We start from the raw sequence: 25,103 nt of genomic DNA, 5'->3' as shown, positions 1-25,103 counted from the left end.
ACAGGTGCCCCGTCACTTCACTGTATCAGTGGTAAGTGAGAAAATACAGTGGCAGGGTAAGGGAAGTGGGAAGAGAGAAAGTACTGACTAAGGAAGGGAACAGGAGATATTGCTATAGAAACAGAAGACAGAGATGGCATGGTCTCTGGTGGCACATGGTTTCTCTCCCCCTTGTGATTATCTAATTTGCATATGAAGTAAAATTAAGGAACATGATCCTCCAGACCAGTGGTCCCCAACCTGCGGGCCGTGGCCCGCTGCCGGGCCGCGAAGGCCATGGCGCCGGGCCGTGGCTCCCTCTCCCCGCCCCCCCCCCGCAGTAAAAAACTTCCCAGGCCGCAAGCTTGCGGCCCGGGAAGCTTCTTACTGCGGGAGGGCAGGGAGAGGGAATCGGGGCCGGGCCGCGCCCGTGTGGGGCGCGGCCCGATGTGCGGACGCGGCTCGCGGGGCGTGGCCCGATGCGCGGGCGTGGCCTGATGCGGGGGCGCGGCCCGATGCGGGGGCATGGCCCGCGCCCCAATGCCCTGCCGGTCCCCAACCTCAGAAAGGTTGGGGACCACTGCTCCAGACTATGGATAAAGGATTGGGATTGTGGATTCAGAAAGACCAGAGAAGCTGAGAAGCATCTGTACTTTTGTAGATCAACCTTTGGTTGTATTTGACACCTTTATTTCAGAGTATAAAACATTAAAGATGCTTTCACTGACTTACCAAATAAAATCACTTTGCTCCATTTTTTATTGTTTCAGAAAGTGAATTGGAAGGTCAAATTAAAGTAGTCGGTTCTGAAATCTATTCCATAAATATCGACATGCATACTTAATTTTGATGAAAGAGAATTATCTTTGTTTTCCATGTCAGAATTGAATTATGATGTCCTATGCTATGCAAACTTTCAGAGTTTTAATTTGCCATATAGGGTAGCTGGCCTGCAAATCATAGTTTTTTTATTGAGGAAGAAAACTAAAATGTCTTTCAAAATGATTTTTTTAAATTTTCAAAATGCTATAGAAAAGGAGATGACAATTATAGACCATATATCCAAGATAAAGTTCTGCTATTCAAAATATTTGTATATAAGGTTTGTTAATAATTCCTCCTTAGCATGCTGCCATAGTAAAGTTCAAAATATAAAATGCAACATAACTGAATTAGTAGTATTTCATTAATTTCCAATTGAAATCTGATCAAAGAAAGAACATGGCTTGAAATCTCATTAGAAGAGAAGTAGCAGAGTCATCTTGAAATGCACACCAATCACTCTCCCTCTCTGAACTTCATTCTTAACTGACCATGACTCAGTGACTAGAAAATTGAAGTGTGAGCACTAACATTTTATTTTTTTTAAGTTCTATAAATTATAGAGGTTGGAAGCTGACTAAGTACTTGTCGCAAGTAAGGTTCTCTTTGTCTCTCATCTGCATAATCCAGATCATGTTCTGTGTGCCATAAGTAGACAGGCTGAATCAATACAATGAAGTCTAAGTAATTTAAATAAATAAGCTACGAATTGTTTGTGATGCTTAATAGATTGATATACCAGCTCTCATACTGAACATGGGAACCATTTCCTAGAGAGTGGGTTATATGGTAATAGTATAATGCTAAGTTGGAAGGAGACAACATGTGGCTGTGTGAGGCTTTTTTCTTTGCATTTTGTTTAAAAGGTTTTACAGGTTATGGAAAACAATGCTGCCAGGTCCTTGTGCAAATTATACCCAACTCTTGCTCTTCAGAAAGTCAAAAAGTTATTTGTATGGTCACATGTATCTCTGTCTTGGGGAACATGGCTATTGATTCAGAACTGACTGAATTAAATCTATCCATAATAGAATGTTTTCTATAAGAGTTAAGTTTTATACCCTGCTTTTCACTACTTGAAGGAGTCTCAAAGCAGCTTACAATCACCTTCCCTTCCTCTCCCCACAACAGGTGAGGTACGTGGGGCTGAAAGAGTTCTAGAAGAACTGCTTTGTGAGAACAGCTGTAAGCAAAATGTGACTAACCCAAGGTTACTAAGCTGGCTGCATGTGGAGGAGTGTGGAATCAAACCCAGCTCAGTAAATTAGAGGCTCTCAGAGACATGAAGGTGAGGGGAAAACCCCCAGAAACATTTGGGAGCAAAACAGTTTTTCCAGATATTCCAAAGATTCCACTCCTCCTTCAGTGTTTAAATAAAATATTTGCTCTTTTGGAGTGAATAAAATTATTTATTTTCACACTCAAAATGTATATAGCATGAAAAAGTCAGAAGACCTTCAGAGCAGCTGGGTTCTGTGATAGATAAACAATGGAGGGCACACTGTTGAACAGCCATTAATAACCATCAGGTGTTCTAAAAAAGTTATCATCACAGCACCAAGATTTCTTTTTGGAGTAATTTTTTATATATGTGAATTCATTACAAAATGAAGGTTTTAAAATGTTCCTGCTTCTGTATTTATCAAAATGACAGTATAGACATTTGTACTTAATTCTGGATTTAAAGATGCATGGTTCATTGCATTTGTTTAAATATGGTGGAAGTTTATTACTGCGTATACAAACATGAATCAGCACGTGTTGCCTCTTTTCCCCTGAATATTACTGATCATCCTGTGCTCATTGTAGCTGATTCATACTGTGAAAATTGGTTCCATGCAGTGTATCTGAATGTCTGTGGTCATATGCGTGCCTGTTGTTTTGTGGAGAATATAAGAAATGAACTAGTCCGTTCAGAAAAACAACAGTACCATCTGGCAGCAATTTCTGCAATTGTAGCAGTGTTGCCATTCTCAGTAGCTATCAGTGTGGGCACTCTTACTATATATTGGTTTGTTTTCTTCAGTGTCCACGGGAATGTGTTGTCCAATGACAATTTTTGTAGAACTGATTTTCACTAAATAGGCAATCCTATATTTCCTCAGAATGTGTAGCTGGTTCATTAGTGGCATAATTTTGTGTTTTTACTCTTCCCTCAAAATGAAGTTCGAAGAGGAAGAAGAGTTGGTTTTTATATCCCGTTTTTCATTACCTGTATCACAATCCTCGGCCCTAGGCCTACTAAAAGGATGTGATCTTTGAAGTACATAATATGCTTTTACAGTTACTTTTATCTACCACTTACTTTCCTGAAAACCAAAATCATTTTGATATGGATGCATTAGTCTGTAGAAAGAAAATATATGTTGCTCAGATTTTTTGTCACAAGATCAGTTATATGATCCACAGTTGCAGTCATGAATTCTTGATGATATAGTTTTTCTGTTTCTGGGAGCCTATATTATGGTAGGGAATCTAAGCTGTTGTACAAGGTTGGCTGTGAATAGGTTTGCAAGACCTCCTAATGGAGGCAAGGGTCCCCCACTGCCAGGCCCCACCTTTGTGCCACTGATTAAGTGGCCGTTGTGGGGTATTACCCCAAAATTGGGAGATCCATCTGACATGCAGCAACATGTCTACATCACTGTCCATGTGGCTTAGAAGTGATATCATATTTGGGATGTTGGGGTGGCACTGATATTTGGGCAAAAACTGGATGAAGCCAAATATGACGCCAGAGATTCACCCTGGATCACATGGGCAGCGGCATGGACACATTGGTAGATGAAACTTCCCTGCAGCTCTGGGTAAGCCAAATCCCCATCCCTTGCTGGTTGCTGGGAGGGTGGGCTACAAATGGAAAAATAAATAAATAAGCCCTAATTGTAAATCTTAATGAGACAGTACTGGGGATTGTGATCTGTTTGATGAAAATCCACATAAGATGAGGAAGGAAGAACCAGTGAAATTCCATCTGAGTCTGTAACCATTGGAGAGCATGAGCAGAATATGCAGAAGGAAAGATTTCACACTTTCTCTCTTCAGACACATTGGTTCTCTTGCCCGAACCTTCTGCATTGCCTTTCTCAGACTCACATGCAGCTATGGGGCAACATGGAAAAATCTGTTTCTGCCAGCCTCTTATTCGAGCGTTAGGCCATAGAGATGGAACCTGAGTATAGGAATGGAATTTTGCTTTAAGGAGCATGGCTTTGCTTCACCTCCTTCTTGTTGTAGCCACATGGGCCTGCTTTCCCAAAGTGGCTCCTGAAGTTTGGAAGAGGTTATGGAACACTGTGGGATGCAGCACATTAGGCTTCCTCTGGTGAAGGGAATACTTAGTAATTGGAAACTCTTCAGCTTGCATGAACTGAAGGGGTGATGTTAAGCTTCTGTTCACTGAAGGACTAGCATTTCCGTTTAAGATGTGATATAATACTCTGGTTTCTCTTCAGATCACATAAATCTTTTGCCTTTTACTAAAGATGTAATATAATACTGCCCTCATTTGATTTGGATTGTTGCATGTATGATTTACAAATATAGCACTATACTAGCCATGAAGCGCACCTGGTTCATCCTCTTTGACAGGCTTTTAACTGAAGTGTTCTGTCTTATTAAGCTGTTCTTATGGTCTGCTTTTATCCTGAAGGCTGTTGGATTCAAATGCTTACTAGTTAAGATTAAACTAAAACCTCCATGGACTTGCCCTTCTTATTCTTTGAGCTAACCATCACTCAAATTGATTGAGAACTGCTGAAGGAAAATTGCAAGAGTATGGTTTCTCCCCTTCAGACCTATTACACATAGGCTTTCAGAAAGCCAAAAAGATAATTAAGGAATGGATTTGTGCCTGATAAGGCCTGGCTGCCGCAGCATCACACTGTAACATACCCTTCAAAAACCCCTTTCTTGCTGGTGGATTATTTAACACACTAGAAGTCCCTAAGTAACAAAGAATATTTATTTTGGTATGTTTAAATGCTCTGTCTTCAGGTTGTACCTCAGGCAGGTACCTCAGTTTCCCTGGAAGGCAGGTACGTCAGTTTTCCTCATTCACACTAGGTGTGTCCCTGCCAAATGGGAAAGGCTGCGAGTGTAGAGCAGGTACTATTGCACTGCTCCCATGAAAGTGACTGGCTCACAATATATCGTGCCAGTGATAGTGAACTCCCCAGGAAGACCAGAGCAGTTCTACACCTCTCTGAAACAATTCCCAACATTGCAGCATTTTAAATAAGGGCATGGAGCAAACCTAAGCAGATGGCTAAGTCCTTAAACAAGGTTGGATTATAATGACATCTTCACATTTATTTGCTGATCTTAGTTTTGTATTCTGACAAGATTTTAAGCTAATTTTATACTGATATTAACTAAAACAGGTTCCATTGTGACATTGAATTTTCTTTCTGTATCATTGGGAGTGGTTTGTTTATAGCATAGATATGCTAATTGGGCTTATAAGAAATTTACAAGGGAGTTATAATGAACATGGAATAGATGGCCCTAATGAAGTAGGAATGTGAAGTATTTCACAGGCCTACAGGGCAGAACAATAATATTGCATCTCCTTAGAATTAGAAAATAATAGAATTTCTCAGATGTAGCACAGGGATTCTGAACTAATAACTTGGCTATTTAATTGAATCTAATACTTTTCATGGTTGCCTTTATTAAATTCTGTCATTTAATTATAACCTCATTACAGACTGTTAATGATTAATAGTACTGAATTATTCCAGAGCTCATGATTGTCAGAAGTGTTGCTGCATACTATTCCCTTTTAAACAATATATGTATTCTGAACACTGGCTCTGGAACATATTTCCAATAGGGCTATGCATAGATGAGGGGATTTCTATTAAGAAAAAGCATTCTGGAAAGTAAAAAAAAAATAGTGAGTGAGTGAGTGAGTGAGTGAGTGAGTGAGTGAGTGAGTGAGTGAGTGAGTGAGTGGGTTTCTGAAAGACTCCCAAACAGTTGAATTTATGGGAGTAGGGATTAAATCTTACATTGCCATTTGTGAGGTCTCAGCTAGGCCTAGCAACTTCATAAACAGCTGTGAATGCGCAGTGAAGTCTGCAGGCCAAGGCCAGGGGGCATCATGAAAATAACAAGAACCTGGCACACAAACAAAAGTAGTAATGATAAAATGAGGCCATGTCAAAGAAGAGAAAGAAAGTTGGTAGTGAAGGTCAAAAAGGTAGTTTAGAGAGGAGGGGTCAGGGAGGTTATATTGTTGTTGCTGTCAAGTCACGGCTGACTTATTGTGACCCCTTAGTGGTTTCAAGGCAAGAGCTCTTCATAGGTGGTTTTCCACTGCCTGCTTCAGTGTCATCACCCTGGTATTCCATGTTGATCTCTTGTTTATATGACTGTATTATATAAATGCATATTGTTGTTGTTGTTAGGTGCGAAGTCGTGTCCGACCCATCGCGACCCCATGGACAATGATCCTCCAGGCCTTCCTGTCCTCTACCATTCCCCGGAGTCCATTTAAGTTTGCACCTACTGCTTCAGTTACTCCATCCAGCCACCTCATTCTCTGCCGTCCCCTTCTTCTTTTGCCCTCAATCGCTCCCAGCATTAGGCTCTTCTCCAGGGAGTCCTTCCTTCTCATGAGGTGGCAAAAGTATTTGAGTTTCATGTTCCTGTGGCTGTACCAGGATGGACCATGGCCTGTTGGAATGGTGTGCCCAAATCAGGGCCCAGCGGGATCTTAAATAGCCCTCAGGGCCTGTAAGACAGTGCTGTTCTGCCAGTCATATGGTTGGGGCTCTGAAACAACACCGAAATTGGCTGGTCTCCCTGTCCATATCCACTTTGTTTAAATTCCACCCAAGGGCTTATGTTATATGCCCCTGCCCCCCCCCCTCCCGGGAGAAGGTGACCTTAGACAAATCAGATTTTATTTTTTTGGATTTAAAAATTAAAGATTTTTTTAAATGGGCTATTTGCATATTTAATGAATATGTTTTTAAACTGATATAATCTTCAGAGAAGGGTGGACTATAAATATATATAAATAAATAAAATACAGTAGTGTGGTGTAGTGTAAATAAATAAAATACAGTAGTGTGGTGTAGTGTTTAGGAGCACCAACTTCTAATCTGGCAATCTGGGTTTGATTCCTTGCTCTTCCTCCCATATGCAGCCAGCTGGGTGACCTTGGGCTCACCACAGCACTGATAAAGCTGTTCTGATGGAGCAGTATTATCAGAGGTCTCTCAGCTTCACCTACCTCACAGGCTGTGTGTTGTGGGAAAGGAAAGGAAAAGCAAATGTAAGCCACTTTGAGACTCCTTCTGGTTGAGAAAAGGGTCATATAAAAACCAACTCTTCTTCCAAATTGTCAGGATCAGTTGTTTGGTGAGATCATTAAACATATCTCCAGTAGACCCAGTCTGAAGCTGTGCAGAGCTGGCTTTCCCACAGCCTAGTCCAGTCTTTCAGGAGTAACCTAGAACTCTGTCTGCATATCCAAGGTCCTCATGTGTTTCAGTTACAGATGGGGACGTAGATGTCGACTCACCAGTTGAATTGGTTCCATGTGAGTCCAATCTAGAACAGATAGCCATGGTGCTGTGGACTCAGCTCATACATGTGACCTTCACACCCATATATGATGTCAGCAGGATATGAGGGTGAATGGGCTGATACCTTTGCAAGCCCAAGGGACGGAAGATTACATAATTACCATCACTGGATGTCATCATACCCACCTTCAGCAACAGCCTTGTGTAGGCCATGCTCTCCTCAGTGAGAAGAGGCAGCAATTTAATCCAATTGATCCAATGCAGCATTGGATCAAAATTCACACAAGTCGACTGAGACTCTCTGAACAGATGATTCTTATGGTCCATTTAACAACCTGACAACTCATTCTACACGGACTTCCTTGATAACAGAGGAAATGCAGTCCAAGGGCTATCAGGCCTACCATTCCACTCTTACAGACAGAGATGGAAGAAAGCTAGATTTATTGCTTTGACAACTATGTTCTTCTGCAGCATTTAGTTTCAAAATCTGAAACTATGAAACCATTACGGCTGGTTACCAGCTTTTCTCATGGAAGACGATTCTACCATTCCTGGAACGCCTGCCAGAAAATAAGTGTTCCTTCACTAAGGTTTTGCATACAGAAACAGTTAAAACTGTTGGAGCAGCAGATTAATGTAAGATAGCATTCAGCAGCATTAGCTATGGAGACCAAGTTTGAAAACTTAGTGTTTGAAGGATCCACTCTCCGTCATTTCCGTCATTCATTATTATAATTTTCTCTGAATAACTTATCCCAGGAGATTTCCTCCAGAGTTCCAGAACATGAGCTCATTCTTACAACAGACATTTCGCTCTTGGGCCAGGGCACCCCCTGTGAAGGTTTGTTGGCTTGGAATACTTGGTAAGAACATGAGAAGCTGCTGCATGTAATTGTTTTAGAGTTGTGGGCAGTTTGTTATACCTGAGCCAATTTTCTGATATCCTTCAGAATTGAGCCATCCTTGTCCAAATGGACAACACAGTTACAGTCTTATACCTAAACAAGCAATCAGTTTCCAGAGATCTGTGCCAGGAAGCTACCCTAGTATAGGGCATGACAGTGAATCTCAATGTTTCCATTCAAGCCATCCATATTTCCCAGAGTTTAAACACAGAAGCCAACAGGTTGAGCATCAAAACTAAAATGTTTGGGTCCCCAGAACCTGCCACCCCCGAAGACTCTGACGAAGGGCCCTAGGAGCAGAGGGAGATAACTAAACTTTCAGATGCAGCCTCACTGCCTTTACAAGGAAACAGCTTGCAGCACAGCACCAACCCAGCTGGGGTAGAGATGGGTCACCGTAGCACAATTGCAGCAACCCAGAAGCTAGGGTCCTGGATTCAGGCCTAGCTGCAGAATACCATGGCACCTGGAGCCCCGGTGCTAGGAAGAACCTGAGACCAGGGTTGACGGCAGTAACCTTTGTAAGACCTCCCAAAGAAACCCTTGTCAGATAGAAGACAGAAATCGAGAAATAACTTACCTCAGCCAGGTTAGGTTCATCCATCGAAGAGCCTCCACCAGCACTTAGGAAAGGGAACTAGCTGAAAGTTTCATATGCTTGGAAGACGGTGGGACAGGAAGGCAACGGGAAAGGAAGATATACAAAAGGGCGCTTTGTTAGCACCACTTGGAGACTGGTGGTGTTAACTAGACTCATAGTTTTCTGGGGAAGGTAATCCTTGGTCCTAGTCATAGGTTTCTTCCTAAAGTCATAGGTTTCTTCCTAAAGTAGTTTCAAGTTCTATTTATCCCAAGATATCATTTTGGCCATATGCTTCCCTTCTTAAATCTCTGAAAATAAACTTTTGTTGCTTTCCTTAGATGTTATAAGGGCATTATTATTTTACTTCAAGAGAATCATAGAGTTCTTCAGGAATAGAGCCCTGTTTGTCTTCTTTAATAGCCCTAAGATTGGTAGGAGAGTGAATAAGCTTTTGGCTCTAGTGTACAGCACCCGCTGGAGGTTTTAGCTTTAAAGACCTATCTAATGGCAGACCTCATTGTAGACAGTCCCATGTGGGCCTGCAAAAGTTACAGGTAAGTGCAATTTAATTCTGTCTATCAAAATATATTGCCACTTTTCATATCTGAAAGGCAGCTGCTATTTTCAGCACTACTGTGTAAAACAGTTTTATTAATCAGTATATAAAATATTACATGGAGATAATAAAATACTGCCCAACAGAAAATGGAACTTATTAAAAAAGAATTGGTGGATCTGGGGGGAAAGGTAAAGGACCTGGGAGCACAGGTTGTGTTTTCATCAATCCTTCCTGTAAGTGGCCGAGGCATAGGAAGAGAGAAAAAAATTATGCAAGTAAATGACTAGCTACGTCAATGGTGTCAACGTGAACAATTTGGATTTCTGGATCATGGTCAACGATGTCAATATGAGGGGCTATTATCAGGAGACGGTGTGCACCTCACAAGGGATGGAAAAAGTATTTTTGGGAGAACCCTTGCACACCTGGTGAAGAGGGCTTTAAACTAGACACAAAGGGGGAGCGAGACATAAATTCAGAACTTGGTGTGATGGCAAGATCTGAAGATAAGATCTCAAATCTACAGGGAATGTTACATAAGCAGGGAACTACTAGCTTACAAGGAAGTTCAAAAATCAAAACCATGAGGCACACAAAGGATGGATTACGATGTCTCTACACTAATGCACAGAGTATGGGAAACAAGTAGTCGTAATGGAGGAAGGGGGCTATGACCTAATAGGAACCTAACAGAAATTTGGTGGGATAATACTCACAATTGGAATACTAAAATTGAGGGTTACAATCTATTCAGAAGGGACAGACAAAAGAAGGGGGGAGGTGTAGCAATATATGTTAGGAATCTTTATACTTGTGAAGAAATACAGGTACCTGAGCATGAAAGTTCAGTTGAGTGTATTTTGGGTAAATATAAAAGGAGTAGGAAATGAGAGTGGTATTATTGTGGGGGTCTGCTATAGACCACCAAGCCAGTCAGAGGACTTAAATGAGATACTGCTAGACCAAATTACACAATTTTCAAAAAAGGGGGAAACAGTGTTCATGGGTGACTTCAATTACCTAGATATCTGTTGGAAGACCAACTCTGAGAACAATGCAAACTCCATTAAATTCTTAACTTGTCTTGCCATCAGCTTCATTTCCCAGAATGTAGAGAGGGGAACCAGGGGCTCTGCTATTTTAGACTTGATTCTCATCAATAGGGAAAAACTGGTAGATGAGGTAGACGTAGTGGGCACACTTGATAGCAGTGACCATGTGCTTTTGGAATTTTCAATCGTGGGAAAGAGAAAACCTTTACATAGTCGTACGTATAGACTGGACTTCAGGAAAGCTGATTTTCACAGACTTAAAGGTATGTTGCATAGAGTCCTGTGGTCAGAAAGACTTAAAGAGATGGGAGTCCAAGAGGGCTGGGAGTTTCTTAAAAATGAAATACTGAAGGCTCAATCACAAACAATTCCCTTGAGAAGAAAAGATGGAAGGAGCCTAAGGAAGCCAAGTTGGCTCCATAAGCAGTTGTCAAAAGATTTGAGGAATAAAAAGAGTAATTTAGGAAATGGAAGGAAGGCCTTATTACCAAGGATGAGTATAAACAAATAACCAACAATTGTAGGGGGAGTGTTAGAATTGCTAAAGCTCAATATGAGTTTAGGCTAGCAAGAAATGCTAAACATAACAAAAAAGGCTTCTAGTTATATTTCAAGCAAGAAAAAGAATAGGGACACCATAGGACCACTGCGAGGACAAGAAAGTGAAATTATAACATGATGAAGAGAGGGTTGGACTGCTTAACTCCTATTTCTCTTCAGTCTTCTCTTGGGAGGGAAATACTGATCAATGTGGCAAAAACATAACACAACATGGGGGACGGGAATGGTGGCCTAGGATCACTGCTGGAGCAGTCCACAAACACCTAGTTTCTTTAAATGAAACAAAGTCTTCTGGGCCAGATAAACTGCATCCAAGGGTACTAAAAGAACTTGCAGGAGTCATCTCTGAACCTCTGTCCATTATTTTTGATGCTTCTTAGAGAACAGGTGAGGTGCCAGACGATTGGAGGCAGGCAAATGTTGTCCCCATCTTCAAGAAAGGGAAAAAGGATGATCTGGGTAATTATTGACCTGTCAGCTTGACATCTGTAGCTGGCAAAATTTTGGAACAAATAATCAAACACTCGGTCCTTGAGGAGCTGGATCTGAGAGCTGTGATTTCTAAGACTCAGCACAGGTTTCGCAAGAACAAGTCATGTCAGACCAACCTAATATCTTTTTTTGAGAAAGTGGCTACCCTGCTGGATCAGGGGAATGCCGTGGACATAATTTAACTGGATTTCAGTAAAGCTTTTGATAAGGTTTCACATGATATTCTTGTTCACAAGTTGGTAAAATGCGGTATGGATCCTAATTCTGTCAGGTGGATCAATAACTGGTTGACAAATCATACCCAGATGGTACTTGTTAATGGTTCAGCATCTTCTTGGAAAAGAGTGACAAGTGGAGTACCCCAAGGATAAATTATTTGGTTGAGGGATTAGAGGGGATACTCATTAAATTTTCAGATGATACTAAACTGGGAGGGGTAGCAAACACAACTGAAGACAGCAACAGAATACAGGATGATCTTGATAGCATCGAGAAGTGGGCTAAACTGAATAAAATAAAGTTCAATAGGGACAAATGCAAAATTCTGCATTAAGGTAGGAAAAACCAAATATACCAATATAAGATGTGGGAGACTTGTCTTGGCAGTAGCATGTGCGAATAGGATCTAGGAGTCTTAGTAGACCATACATTGAATATGAGTCAACAGTGTGACTCAGTGGCTAAAAAGACAAATCGGATTTTGGGCTGTATTAAACGAAGTATCGTGTCCAGATAACAGGAGGTGATGGTATCGGTGAACTCTGCTATGGTTCGGCTTCACTTGGAGTACTATGTTCAGTTTTGGTCACCCCAATTGAAGAGGAATGTTGACAAACTGGAACGTGTCCAGAGGAGGGCAACAAAGATGGTGAGGGGTTTGGAGACCAAGACATATGAAGAAAGGTTGGGGGAGCTTGGTCTTTTTAGCCTAGAGAGGAGACTACTGAGAGGGGATCTGATAACCATCTTCAGTATTTAAAAGGTTGCCATATGGCGGATGGAGCATAATTATTCTCTCTTGCCCCAGAGGAACAGACCAGAATGAATGGAATGAAATTAATTCAAAAGAAATTCCATCTAAACATCTGGAAGAAGTTCCTGACAGAGCGGTTTCTCATTGGAACAGGCTTCCTTGGGAGGTAGTGGGTTCTCCATCTTTGGAAATTTTAAAACAGAGGCTAGATAGCCATCTGACAGAGAGACTGATTCTGTGAAGGCAAAGGGGTGGCAAAGATTACAGTAGATGAGCGATTGGGATGTGAGTGTCCTGCATAGTGCAGGTGGTTGGATTAGATGACCCATGACGTTCCTTCCAACTCTATGATCCTTTCATTCTATTAAATTGGTTTCATTAAGCCTTCAATCTATGTTCACTGATTTGGAAGTAAGTCAAACGGAATTTAGTGATGCTTTAAAAAAAATAATACAATTCAGATATACGTAAAAGCATATAGAATGGAGGGCAAACTATAAAACTAACATAGCATCCAAATTAGATTGTGGTTCTGAGTGAATATCTACCTGATATCATTGTATAAAGTAATTTGAGATATGGTTTAAAAACTGGGAATAATCCATGCTAAATTTGCTCCCTTAAAGTTATGCATGCACACAACTCGTCAGTTGAGATACATAATAATTCAAGTGATTTAACTTACACTGGATTGGGTCCTAAACATTGTACATAACATGTCAGTTTAATGAGTATTCGAGGAGTGAAAAGGATTGTTCTACCTCTTCTCATGTATCTCAAAAGGGTGACTTGCAATAACAGGTTTTTGGATTTCTCTCCTAGAAATGTGATATGAGACTTGCTTAAAGGTATATCTAAATGACATCTCAGAAAACCATAAACACATAATTTTTAACTGGGCTAATACCATTCATGCGCTATGTGAAATGGGTAAAAATTAGATTCCTTGTTCTGATAAGTAGACAATATATGGAAAGAGGGAACAGAAAGATTATTTAACTGTCAGCTCTGAAACATCCTTATGATGTACTATCACAGTAAATTAGGTTTGCTTCTTGTATTTACATTAGAAATAATGTCAACAGCTGCATTTCTTTGATGGTATATCCTGAACAGGAATGCTGGTTTTCTGTATCTGATTACAAATCTCTTGGGACTGTCAGTCACCATACTGAATGTACTTATGTTGGTATTTGACTCATTGTTCCTTTGTCAATTTATGCCATCTGATAGTGCTTGAATCTGTGTATATATGCAGCTTCCAAATAACAAGACTTGGCAGCATCCACTTTTTAGGAACTAGTGTCTGTGTAAATTACATTTTCTTATACACCATAAAATATTTCTGTTCTTTTAGTGCAGTATTTAAAAGGTTGCCATATGGCGGATGGAGCTTCGCAAACTGTGGATTGGTGCTAGTGTTGCCAACCTCCAGGAGAAATTGACCTCTGGAGATCAATTTCCCTGGAGAAAATAGCTGCTTGAGAGGGTAAACTCTATGGCATTATACCTGTTGAGGTCTCTCCTCAAACCCCAGCCTCCTGAGGCTCCACTTATCAAAATCTTCAGAAATTCTCCAACTTGGAGCTATTAATGCTAATTGGGAGCCCAAAGTGGATTTTGACATTTTCATAAGTGGGTTATAGGGCTAAGAAGGAGGCAGTGCAATAGGGTGAGTTGGGAGTGGAGGTTCTGGGATGTTTGATGGTAAATTTCTGTTTGCTTCTGCATACTGAAATCGCTAGAAAATATAGCCTGTTACCCAATAATTCTGTATAATTTTATTTTAATTCATTAATATCTCACTTTTCTTTTCAGTGAGGACCCAGAGAGGCATACATCATTGTCCTCTACTCTGTATTTGTCTTCAGAACAATGCCTTGATGTAGATCAGGCTGACTGAATGTGACTGATCCCAGGTCACATAGCAAGCTTCCATAGCAGAGTGAGAATTTGAACCTCTTGTCTCCCAGATTCTAGTTTGACTACACCACACTGATAGAAATAAAATATAAACTGATGTGTGATATGAAATTCTTGTTATTTATGCTGGGGAGAGGGGCAGTAGTATGGAATTACTTTGCAACATGATTCAAAAAAGTAGAATAACAATCAGGACCACTTTGAAATATGTAATAATCACTGATTTAAAGGGCTGATTATTTTAATAAACAAGAATAAAACAGAATTTAAAATGTATGCACAATTTGATGACCCAATATGTTTAAGCAGGACTGAAGATCAGTTTGTTTTTATCAGAAAAATACTTTGAAAAGTCACAGACATCTGAAAATTACACCTGCCTTGTTAACTGAAATGGGGTGCCCTCCTGATGTGAAAAAATTCCAGATAGTGCAGCACAGTAACAATAGGAAAGTATGATTTGCTGGGAGTCAAATGCCTTTTTTACACATTCATCTAGTTGCTTTCATGGATAGCTGCAAGAATTATTTGAAGGACTGCTCCCCTTCCAAGTGCAACTTTTGAATTGTTCCTTCATGTTTTCCTAAAATGTTAGTAGTCTGTGCAGTATTTTTTAGTATCAAAGTATGTACCCAGTTCCTTTTAACTGATGATGAGTAATCCCTTTTTAAAGTGCACATGTCTAATCTGTAGTGTTAAATGATTTACTATCTAGACTGTTGGTAAGGATAATTGCAATGTAAATAGATCATATAATTCCAGTTTGTGTTGTACATGTGAAAATGCTGCATTTAAATATTGTGATTTTAGAGCGTAATAACTGTAGAGTGCTTTTTAGAATATAATGTTTTATATGTTTATCCATTAGCTTTCAAGCATATTGCAATTTGTGGCTTTGGTGATTTGAGGGCATTACCATTCTAATCCAAGGAACATTCCTTAATACATTTACCATTCCTCTGCAATTCCCCAAACTGAGCAACAATTATCATACATAACCATTTCATTGTGTACACATATGCCTTCAGTTTCTAGTAAAATTAGACAAACTAGTGGAGGTATTAAATATCATCTGTCATTATAGTGTCACTCACAGGAATAAAACTGCTGACACACAAGTTCAGTGGTGATGTAATACTGATGTGCCATTAGCTATGGTTAAGTAAGTGAGCTGCAGGTTCATACCTTCTTTCCCTTATCAGTGCAAACCATGGTTAGCATCAGTGCATATATAATGCTGTGGCTTGGCACAACACTAATTGGGATTTTTATCTAGAGTTTTAATCAAGGCTGAAGCAGATTTTCAGTACAATTCTAAGCAGAATTACATCTTTCTAAATTCATCAGAGTCAGTGGACTAAGAAGGGTCTAATTCTGGACTAAAAAGCAAGATACTAATCCTGCTAGCTGAGGTGCAGAGAAAACATTACACAATGCATTATATTGGCAAAGGAGGACAGAAATGAGTTCATATCTGAAAGAACAGCATAAATATAATATTATCCAAAAGTAGATTTGTGTAGATGATAGAACAAAGTTACAACCTAAATCAGACATCAGATGGAAGCTAAATTTTGTGTAGTTTCTGTATAGTCTCACTTGAAGAACATCTGTCTGTTATGAGTGAAATAATGTATGACTTATTGGGGGGGGATATTTGTATGTATGAACTCTACCTCATATAATAGATAATCCTACAAAACCAAAGTACGAAATGTGTTTACTTCAGTCTACTTTTTACCTGCTTGCAGGATAATTTTGGTGGCATTGGTAGATTTTTGGCTACAGATGGGAATGGACAAGTTATCCCCTTTATTTATATTCCCCCAATCCCCCAATGGCCCAGGGTGGAGTACATCGCTGGGTCTAATAATAACAGCAGTGCTGTTCCAGTTGTTTCCAGAGATCATCTGTGAGAGTAACCAAAGCTGTGACCACACCATGGCCAAGATGGATCAAGAGCCAATATTTAGTACAGGAAATTCACGGCAAATGCAAAACTGGGTAGTAGTTGGCTGGGTCAAATGGATCCAAACCTAGTCCCAATCTGTGGTAAATATTTGAAATTTAAGTAGAGGTAATCCAGTTTCTTCAATGTACTGATAGAATGTATAAACATTGAATTGAGCTGAATATATCATTTCACTCTACTCTAGAATTCTAAGTGCTAAGACTTTTGGTGTTATAATGTTCTGATGTGATCTTCTGTCATCTTTTATTTAAATTTGGATACAATAAAATAAATATCAACTGGCAATACATCTAGGTTGATCCTTTTGTGTCCCAGCACAAAACACAAATGATTGTGTACATAAGCATTAGTATTTTAGATATTTTAATTGCCTCAGACGCCCTTCCATGACTGAACAATTTGATCTCCCCAGTGTTGTTATTTATGTTGTGTTGTGAATTGTTACTTGATTGTTGCGATGTTGTATTGAAACTTGTATAATGTTATAGATTATTATAATGTTCCATGTAAAGTTATATAATGGTCCATGTAAACTGCCCAGAGCTGTAAAAAATGGGCGGTATAAAAATCCAAATAAATAAATCCAAATAACTTCTTAGGTGATCTCAAGGGTTTACAGATAGCCAGTGGGGTTTCAGTATTTTTTTCGTTTCACCTCAACCCATCTATTTGTCCTCTCAATGTTTAAAATTTATTCTCATTTTCAAACCAAAATGGGACAGATACTATTTTGTAAGATAGTTCATAGAATCCCTAGGTACATTACCTCAATTGAGAGCATTTCACAGATCTCAGGCAACAACTGAGAAAGCCTGCTCTTAATGGATGTGTACCTTGCATCACCAAATATGACATCCTGTACAAGGCTTCAACACCAGATCTTCAAGCATGAAGGAAGGTGCTTATGTAGAAGATGGTCCCTATAGTAAGCCTACTTCTGCAATGTCAAATAGCTGTGGTTTTTGTTATATACACTGATAGTGCAAGGTTAGCAGTGCATATATGTTTCCTATGCATATTTAATTGGAGCTTTGATCTGTAATAATAAAGATTATTTCCTTTTACATTAACTTCATCAGAGTAACAACAGATGGTTTTAAAAAGCTACGTGTAAAATGTTAGTTTAGACAGAGAAAGAAGGCAAACCAAAAACCAGTTCTCCAGTATATTGCATATCTGAATGCTTTGCTTTTGCCTCAGGAACTGAATGCTATTTTTTTAAGTATTAATGTTGTTTTATATATTACATCAGTAGTGTTCCATCTACTTGTAGTAATATAAAGCAAAAATTGTGTGTCCAGAAACATTATTTCTGCTGTATTGTATCTTTTAGCGGGCAGTTTGCAGTTGTAAGGAAGTGTCGTGAAAAAAGCACTGGAACACAATATGCTGCAAAATTCATCAAGAAACGGAGAACAAAATCCAGCCGTCGGGGAGTGAGTAGAGAAGACATTGAACGAGAAGTAAACATACTAAAGGAAATCCAGCACCCAAATGTGATCACACTACATGATGTGTATGAGAGTAAAATGGATGTCATTCTTATTCTGGAACTGTAAGTAATTTTGAAATAATTTGAGAAGTGATGCTACTGAAAATCTCATGGGTTACCTCTTTGGAAAGGCAATATTCTTCAGTGTTGGAGATAGTTGTGTCATATGGCCAGTAGGTTCTATAGCTGCCTTACATCTAGCTAGCTATTGACTCACCTAGCTCAGAACTGTCTACTCTGACTGGTTGTAGTTCTCCAAAGGCTTGGGCAGGAATCTGAGAATCTTCTGTCCTAGGCACAGTTCCCAGATCTGTGATGTCTGCATCTGCATTTCTTGGTATTGGGGATTAACAGCCCTTAACATCATGGGGGGCGCTGTATTTGGCAATGAATCACCCAGTCCACATGGGTAGAAGAGGCTGGGCATAAAAGTGGTGGTTGGTGGGCTAACCATGTGGACTATCAGTTATAGCACAAGGTTGTCACTGCAGTTGCAGTTGGCCACAGCTCTGGAAAAGCATGGCAGGTGGTGCATAGTGTGATATACCCCAGGGAGAGAGAAAGGATGGAGAAAAACACCCACTGAAATATGGGGTAAAGTCTTCAAGGCTTCAGTATCTCCCATCACACTTGTTGTGGTATTGTCCTATCCCCAAGGCATCAGACAGAGAGAGGGTATTCAGCATCCTACTATCTTGTGTGGCCAATGCCTTGCCCTAGGGAACAGGTCCAGACTTCTTCACATCCACCATGCCTCACTGCAATTCCTTAGATAGGGCTGCATGTCCTGCTCAAGCCTTGTGAGTACTCTCCCTTTCTTTCTTGTTGTTGTTAGGTGCGAAGTCGTGTCCAACCCATCGCGACCCCATGGACAATGATCCTCCATGCCTTCCTTTCCTCTACCATTCCCCGGAGTCCATTAAGTTTGCACCAACTGCTTCAGTGACTCCATCCAGCCACCTCATTCTCTGTCTTCCCCTTCTTCTTTTGCCCTCAATCACTCCTAGCATTAGGCTCTTCTCCAGGGAGTCCTTCCTTCTCATGAAGTGGCCAAAGTTTGGCCACTCTCCCTTTCTAGCAAGGGCTGTTGCCACCAGCATGGCAATAAAGCCAATATAGGGTTGTGGTTGCCAGGGAAATTCAAGGACTAAATTATGGAATAGTGGTAAAGACGATTCCCCATCAGTCCAAGTAGCAATGACCACGGACTCCCAGCTCCAATGTGGTTTTGATACATTGGCAATCAGTTGGTTAGATGACAGTGCTAGTTTGAAGAAGGGGGAATGTGATATCCATATGTGCATGTGCATGCTTTTACGTGAGGCTTCACAAACTAGATCAAGATGGGTAACCTTATTTATCTGTAGCTGTAGAAAAAGTCCAGTAGCAACTTAAAGACTAACAAAATTGAGGGATTAGAGGGGATACTTATTAAATTTGCAGATGATACTAAACTGGGAGGGTTAGCAAACACAACTGAATACAGGATGATCTTGATAGGCTCGAGAAGTGGGCTAAACTGAATAAAATGAAGTTCAATAGGGACAAATGTAAAAGTTCTACATTTAGGTAGGAAAAACCAAAAACACCAATATAAGATGGGGGAGACTTGTCTTGGCACGGCAGTAAAGCCAGTGGTTGTCCAGCCCCTGCTGAGGCTTCCTGCTCATCAGGCCCGGCTTGTATTACTTGGTTGTTGCTAATTTCAACCTCCTTGTTGGAATATTTAAGATCTGCAGGATTCATACTTGAGCAGAGTATGAAGGATGTCCTACAGAGGGCATTGGAGGAGATGTATATTTACCATAGATAGGATGCAAACTTTCTGATGATTTTGAAACTGACTCAACAGGAGATTTTCTGCTTTTTGAGTAGACTTCATCCCTGCTTGCCTGCAGAACAACAGTTGAACAGAAGAATGACTGCAGCTAGCTAGCTAGTTAGTCTGTATCTCACTATACAAATTAGTTGTTTTTCTTCACAAGTAAAAATATTGTATTCTTCAAGCAGCCTTGTGCTTTACTCTTTTAGCATACTCAAACTTTGTGAGCAGGGTTATGGGCCCAGAGCAAGCATGCAGGCTGCAAAATATAGTGTTTGATAGGCAAAGAGAATAAGAAAAACAAAATTACAGTTATCTGCAACACTCAGCATAACTACCTACTAGATAGGCTCACAGAAGGCAACTTCCTGATTTTGAAAAAGAGAGTGAAAGGCCACCTGATAGAGCTGAGAATGTGACACCATATTTGAGACCCCAGACTGGGATATGACCAGCATGCAGGACAAAAGATCTGGGATTATAATAATGAGAATGCACAAGTAGCCCTGATCAAAGGTTTGACTGATCTGAGATATTTTGAGAGTTATGCAAATACAGACAGCCAAAGCAGTCTGGTCAGAATTAGAAATGTTATATGTTAATTCATCTCTGAAAAGCCAGTTCTATTTTTAAAAGAGACTATTTAACATTAGAATGTTAGAAGTAGGCAATTTGCATAACCACTTAGACGAAGTGCTTAGGTTAAATGAACGACTTCTAAGTGCTGGCAAAGAGATTCCAGAACACAATCTGGTTGTGCTATTTTTAATTAGTTTGCCAAAAAAATTACAAAAATCTGTATCCCAAACTGAAGCAAAAAAGCAAACCAACTAGCAAGCCATATAGACATAAACTGTTTAAGGACTGCTATGACAGAGCTGAACCAAATGTTAAGCAACTGATTCTAAATATAAACAGTGAGAGTAATGTGATTTTCCACTGTTGTAGAAAACAAGGGCACTTAAAAGAACTGTAATGCTTCTAAAGCTCCAGGGGTGGCCAAACTGGCTATCCAGATGTCCATGGACTAAAGTTCCCATCAGACTTTAATACATATTGCTGACAGGGGCTCCTGATAATTGTAGTCCATGGACAACTGGAGACTCACAGTTTGGCCACCTCTGTTCTAAACAGAGGGGTCCTTTTCAAAAACAGACAAAAAGGAAAAGTTTCAACAGCCACCCTTAAAGAAGTGCTTTCTTTAACCCAAGGTGCAGCCAAAAGTAAGATATTATATTTGGACAGTGGGTGTTCCATGTATAGGTCTGGACACAGATGTTTTTAAAACAGTAAATGAAGATAGAAAAGAGATTCTAAGTGTGGCAGATGGTTCCAGAAGGGGTTGGGTCAGAAACAGTGAAATGCAAACTATCAAATGGACAAAAGAGAGTGCCTCATTGAAAATTGGCTATATGTATAGAATATGCAAGTTAGAGAAACAACTGGCATATGAGTGCTTTCCAAAAGTGAAATGGTAACATGATTTGGGGATAAATGTTTCATTAAGCAAAAGGGAGAATTGATTGCACAGTACATTCAAGAAAAAGGAATGATACTTAGCTTCAGAAACTATACGAACCATCTTCTAGAGGTAACTCATTATGATGTATGTGGCCTGGTAAAGACAGAGACCTCTAGTGGGAATAAATATATTCATAGAATCATAGAATCATAGAATCATAGAGCTGGAAGGGGCCATACAGGCCATCTAGTCCAACCCCCTGCTCAACGCAGGATCAGCCCTAAGCATCCTAAAGCATCCAAGAAAAGTGTGTATCCAACCTTTGCTTGAAGACTGCCAGTGAGGGGGAGCTCACCACCTCCTTAGGCAGCCTATTCCACTGCTGAACTACTCTGACTGTGAAAACATTTTTCCTGATATCTAGCCTGTATCGTTGTACTTGAAGTTTAAACCCATTGCTGCGTGTCCTCTCCTCTGCAGCCAACAGAAACAGCATCCTGCCCTCCTCCAAGTGACAACCTTTCAAATACTTAAAGAGGGCTATCATGTCCCCTCTCAACCTCCTTTTCTCCAGGCTGAACATTCCCAAGTCCCTCAACCTATCTTCATAGGGCTTGGTCCCTTGGCCCCAGATCATCTTTGTCGCTCTCCTCTGTACCCTTTCAATTTTATCTACGTCCTTCTTGAAGTGAGGCCTCCAGAACTGCACACAGTACTCCAAGTGTGGTCTGACCAGTGCCGTATTCAAACCTTTATTGATGATTTATCAAAGTATGCAGTCATCTACTTAATCGCGGAGAAAATCCAAGTAGTAGAGAAATTCAAGGCATATGTTACATTGGTAACTTGGAGTCCAAGTTATGGCCTCTGACTATCACATCACCCAGAAAGCACTTTCTTGAAGTCACCCTTTTGGGGAGGCTGTACCTGAGAACCTATAAAATCAATCGTCATCAAACTTGGGGGGCAGATAGAGGGCCAATGGGAAATTCCCTGTGAGTTTTGGTGTCCCTAGCTTGCTCAGGATTCATTCTACACGATCTGTGAGGCAGCCCTCCTGACATGCAAGAGACACCATACTTGCAGGTTTTCTCCCGCTGACCCCTGTATTTGCCTTCTAAATTTGCCTTCTAAATTTGATAAGGATTGGATTTATGGGATCCAAAGAAGATGCTCACAGGAAATTGCTGTGGTTTCTGGGGAAATGACAGCCAGAGGTTAAGGAAGTTTAGAAGTGTATATAACGGATTCTGTGCAAGCTAGAGACCTCAAAGTTTCAAGGGATCTCCCCTGGATGTTCCTCTACATTCCTGCCAAGCCTCACCCCCTATTACTTAGAGATTAAGAGGAGACAGTCTGTCTAGAAATGTATCCATTTACAAGCCAGCACGGGCCTCCACAAACAGTTTGAAAGTTCATGGAAAGCTCATGCCAGTTGACCTACCACAAAATTCACATTGTGACCTTGAACTAGGTGCAATTCATCATAAACTTTAGTTGGCGAGCCAGTTCATTCCCATCCCAATTCAAAGCAAGGAGTGGAATTTGAACCCAGTCCTCTCCATTTCCAGTCCATCACTAACCATCACACCATACTGATTCTCTGTTCCTATCAATCAGTTCAGCATGTTCCAGTGGTAATGACTTTTGTTATAGAATCATAAAATCATAGAGTTGGAAGGGGCCATACAGGCCATCTAGTCCAACCCCCTGCTTAACGCAGGTTCAGCCCAAAGCATCCTAAAGCATCCAAGAAACGTGTGTATCCAACCTTTGCTTGAAGACTGCCAGTTATCTCTTAATGTGTTCTATGTGCCATTGTATATGTGGGAAGGAAATAATAAAACTTTTCAGATATGAATGTATGAGAATGTTTGGCAGAACTTAATTTTCTGATGATGAATCAGAAAGCTCTGAATTAGTACATGGTCTTAATTTAATGTAATTATATGGTAAGTTATTTGAAGTGTTTAGAGTCTGTGGGTGGTAATCATTCTGGTGTTTTGCTAATCATAGCTCAAGAACATAAAATTCTTTAAGAAGCGATACAGAATTTGTGCAATAATCTCATTAGGGAATCAGAAGAGAAAATTAATCAGGAATATGCATCAACCATAATAATGATGTTATGACTAATATCTCTTTGATACTATATGAAAGAATTTTGGTAGAAACCTGGGGAGATTCATCAGGATAGCTTTAAACAGAAGTAACAAGGGGAAAGAGAGCAACAAGAATGGTCCATGGCCTGGGGACCAAGCCCAAAGAGGAAAGTCTGAGGGATTTGGGAATGTTCAGCCTGGAGAAGAGGAACCTCCCCCCCCCCACACCGGCCGCTGCTGCTTACCTTGTCCGGCAGCGTCCTGGGTCTCCTGGCCCCGGCTCAAAACGCGCATGCGCATGCTACATTGGGGCAGCCCTTCATGCCCTTCCCCCGTGTATACACAGGGAACATTGGGGCATCCTGCCCTGCCGCAACGGCACAGCAGCAGCGCGGAGTAGCTGCCACCATGCATATACCATTATACCACACTGGTGGATGGATGGATGGAGTGTAGTGGTGTAGTGGTTAGCAGTGCGGACTTCTAATCTGGCGTGCCGGGTTCGATTCTGCACTCCCCCACATGCAGCCAGTTGGGTGACCTTGGGCTCGCTAAGGCACTGATTAAAACTGTTCTGACCAAGCAGTAATATCAGGGCTCTCTCAGCCTCACCCATCCCACAGGGTGTCTCTTGTGGGGAGAGAAATGGGAAGGTGACTGTAAGCCGCTTTGAGCCTCCTTCGGGTAGAGAAAAGCAGCATATAAGATCCAACTCTTCTTCTCTTCTGGATGGATGGATGGATGATTTGAACTAGTATCTAGTACCAACTTCAAATCCCAGTTGTGCTTTGGAAACTCATTGGTGACATTGGGCCAGTCACACTAACCTACTTTGCAAGGTCAGTGTGAGGATAAATATGGAGGAGAGGAGAATTATATAAGCTGCTTTGGTTCTCCATTGAGAAAAATGAATCAAATAAAATATATTTTTTTCACAAGCATATATGGCTAGTATGAATCTTATATTCTAACATGAAAATCTGGATACCTAAATCCAGTGAATAAAGCTGTGAACAGGCAAAACTGAAAAGAGACACAGTTTTGCAGGAAAATATGAAATCTTAAAAAAGAAATTGGAGAGTGGTGGTTTAAAAGGCCAAAAATGATAAAAGGAACACATGTAATTCTCAGCAATGGATTCCCTGAGCAGCTGTTGCTAGACAACCACAGTATTCCATGCTGGAACTTTTTCCACAGTGAAGTAAAATCCCATTTCAACATTCCTACAGTCCCAGGGAATCACAACATTTCCACACAAAAATCTGGCTCTTACTGAGTAGATCCAAGTACAATTCCTGTTTGTCCCACAGTTTGTGAATCTTCAGAATATGCAGTGGGTTTATATGAGGAAAAAGGCAGGGGGAGAGGGGCAGGGCCCTTTCCAGGGCTGTTTCAGCCTTTGAAGGGAAGACTCATCAGGGACAAGCCTGGCTAGGGTTGCCAGATCCAAGTTGGAAAATTCCTGAAGAGTTTTGATAGAGTCTGAGGAGAACAAGGTTTGGGGAGGGAGGGGACATTATGCCATAAGGTCTACCCTCCAAAATAGTCATTTTCTCTAGGGAGACATATCTCTGCAGCTTGAGTTCAGGCAGCACTCTCAAGTCATTATTTTAACTTTCTGACGCTAGTCTGAAGGTTTCAGTGAGCGGGGTTGAGTCTGCACTTTGTTTTTTATCCTCTCCCAGCTCAAATAAACACATCCCCTCTGCACTGTATTTAATTTCCATTTTGATTTTGGGAACTTTCAATTTTTTCTCTGCAACATGCATGATTGGACCGTAGTGACCCTACCTTTTCCCCACGATATCCAGGAGTGTATATAAGTCGCTCTATTTGAAGACCCAGCTTTTAAAGCCCCTAGTATA

At 40.6% G+C, this 25,103-nt stretch overlaps 1 protein-coding gene across 2 annotated transcripts in view; it reads left to right on the top strand.

The window, feature by feature from the left end:
- Positions 1 to 25,103, top strand: part of DAPK1 (death associated protein kinase 1) — a 99,539-nt gene that overhangs the window by 24,847 nt on the left and 49,589 nt on the right. For both annotated transcript variants that reach the window (XM_077344606.1, XM_077344605.1), the window contains exon 3: positions 17,694 to 17,915. In XM_077344606.1, the coding sequence (XP_077200721.1) occupies positions 17,694 to 17,915 (222 nt within the window). The remainder of the gene's footprint in view (positions 1 to 17,693; positions 17,916 to 25,103) is intronic.

This window comes from Paroedura picta, chromosome 7 (genome assembly GCF_049243985.1).
Source record: "Paroedura picta isolate Pp20150507F chromosome 7, Ppicta_v3.0, whole genome shotgun sequence".
NCBI lineage: Eukaryota > Metazoa > Chordata > Lepidosauria > Squamata > Gekkonidae > Paroedura > Paroedura picta.
Note: the sequence above shows the minus strand (reverse complement) of the source record. Positions and strands in the feature narration are given on the sequence as shown.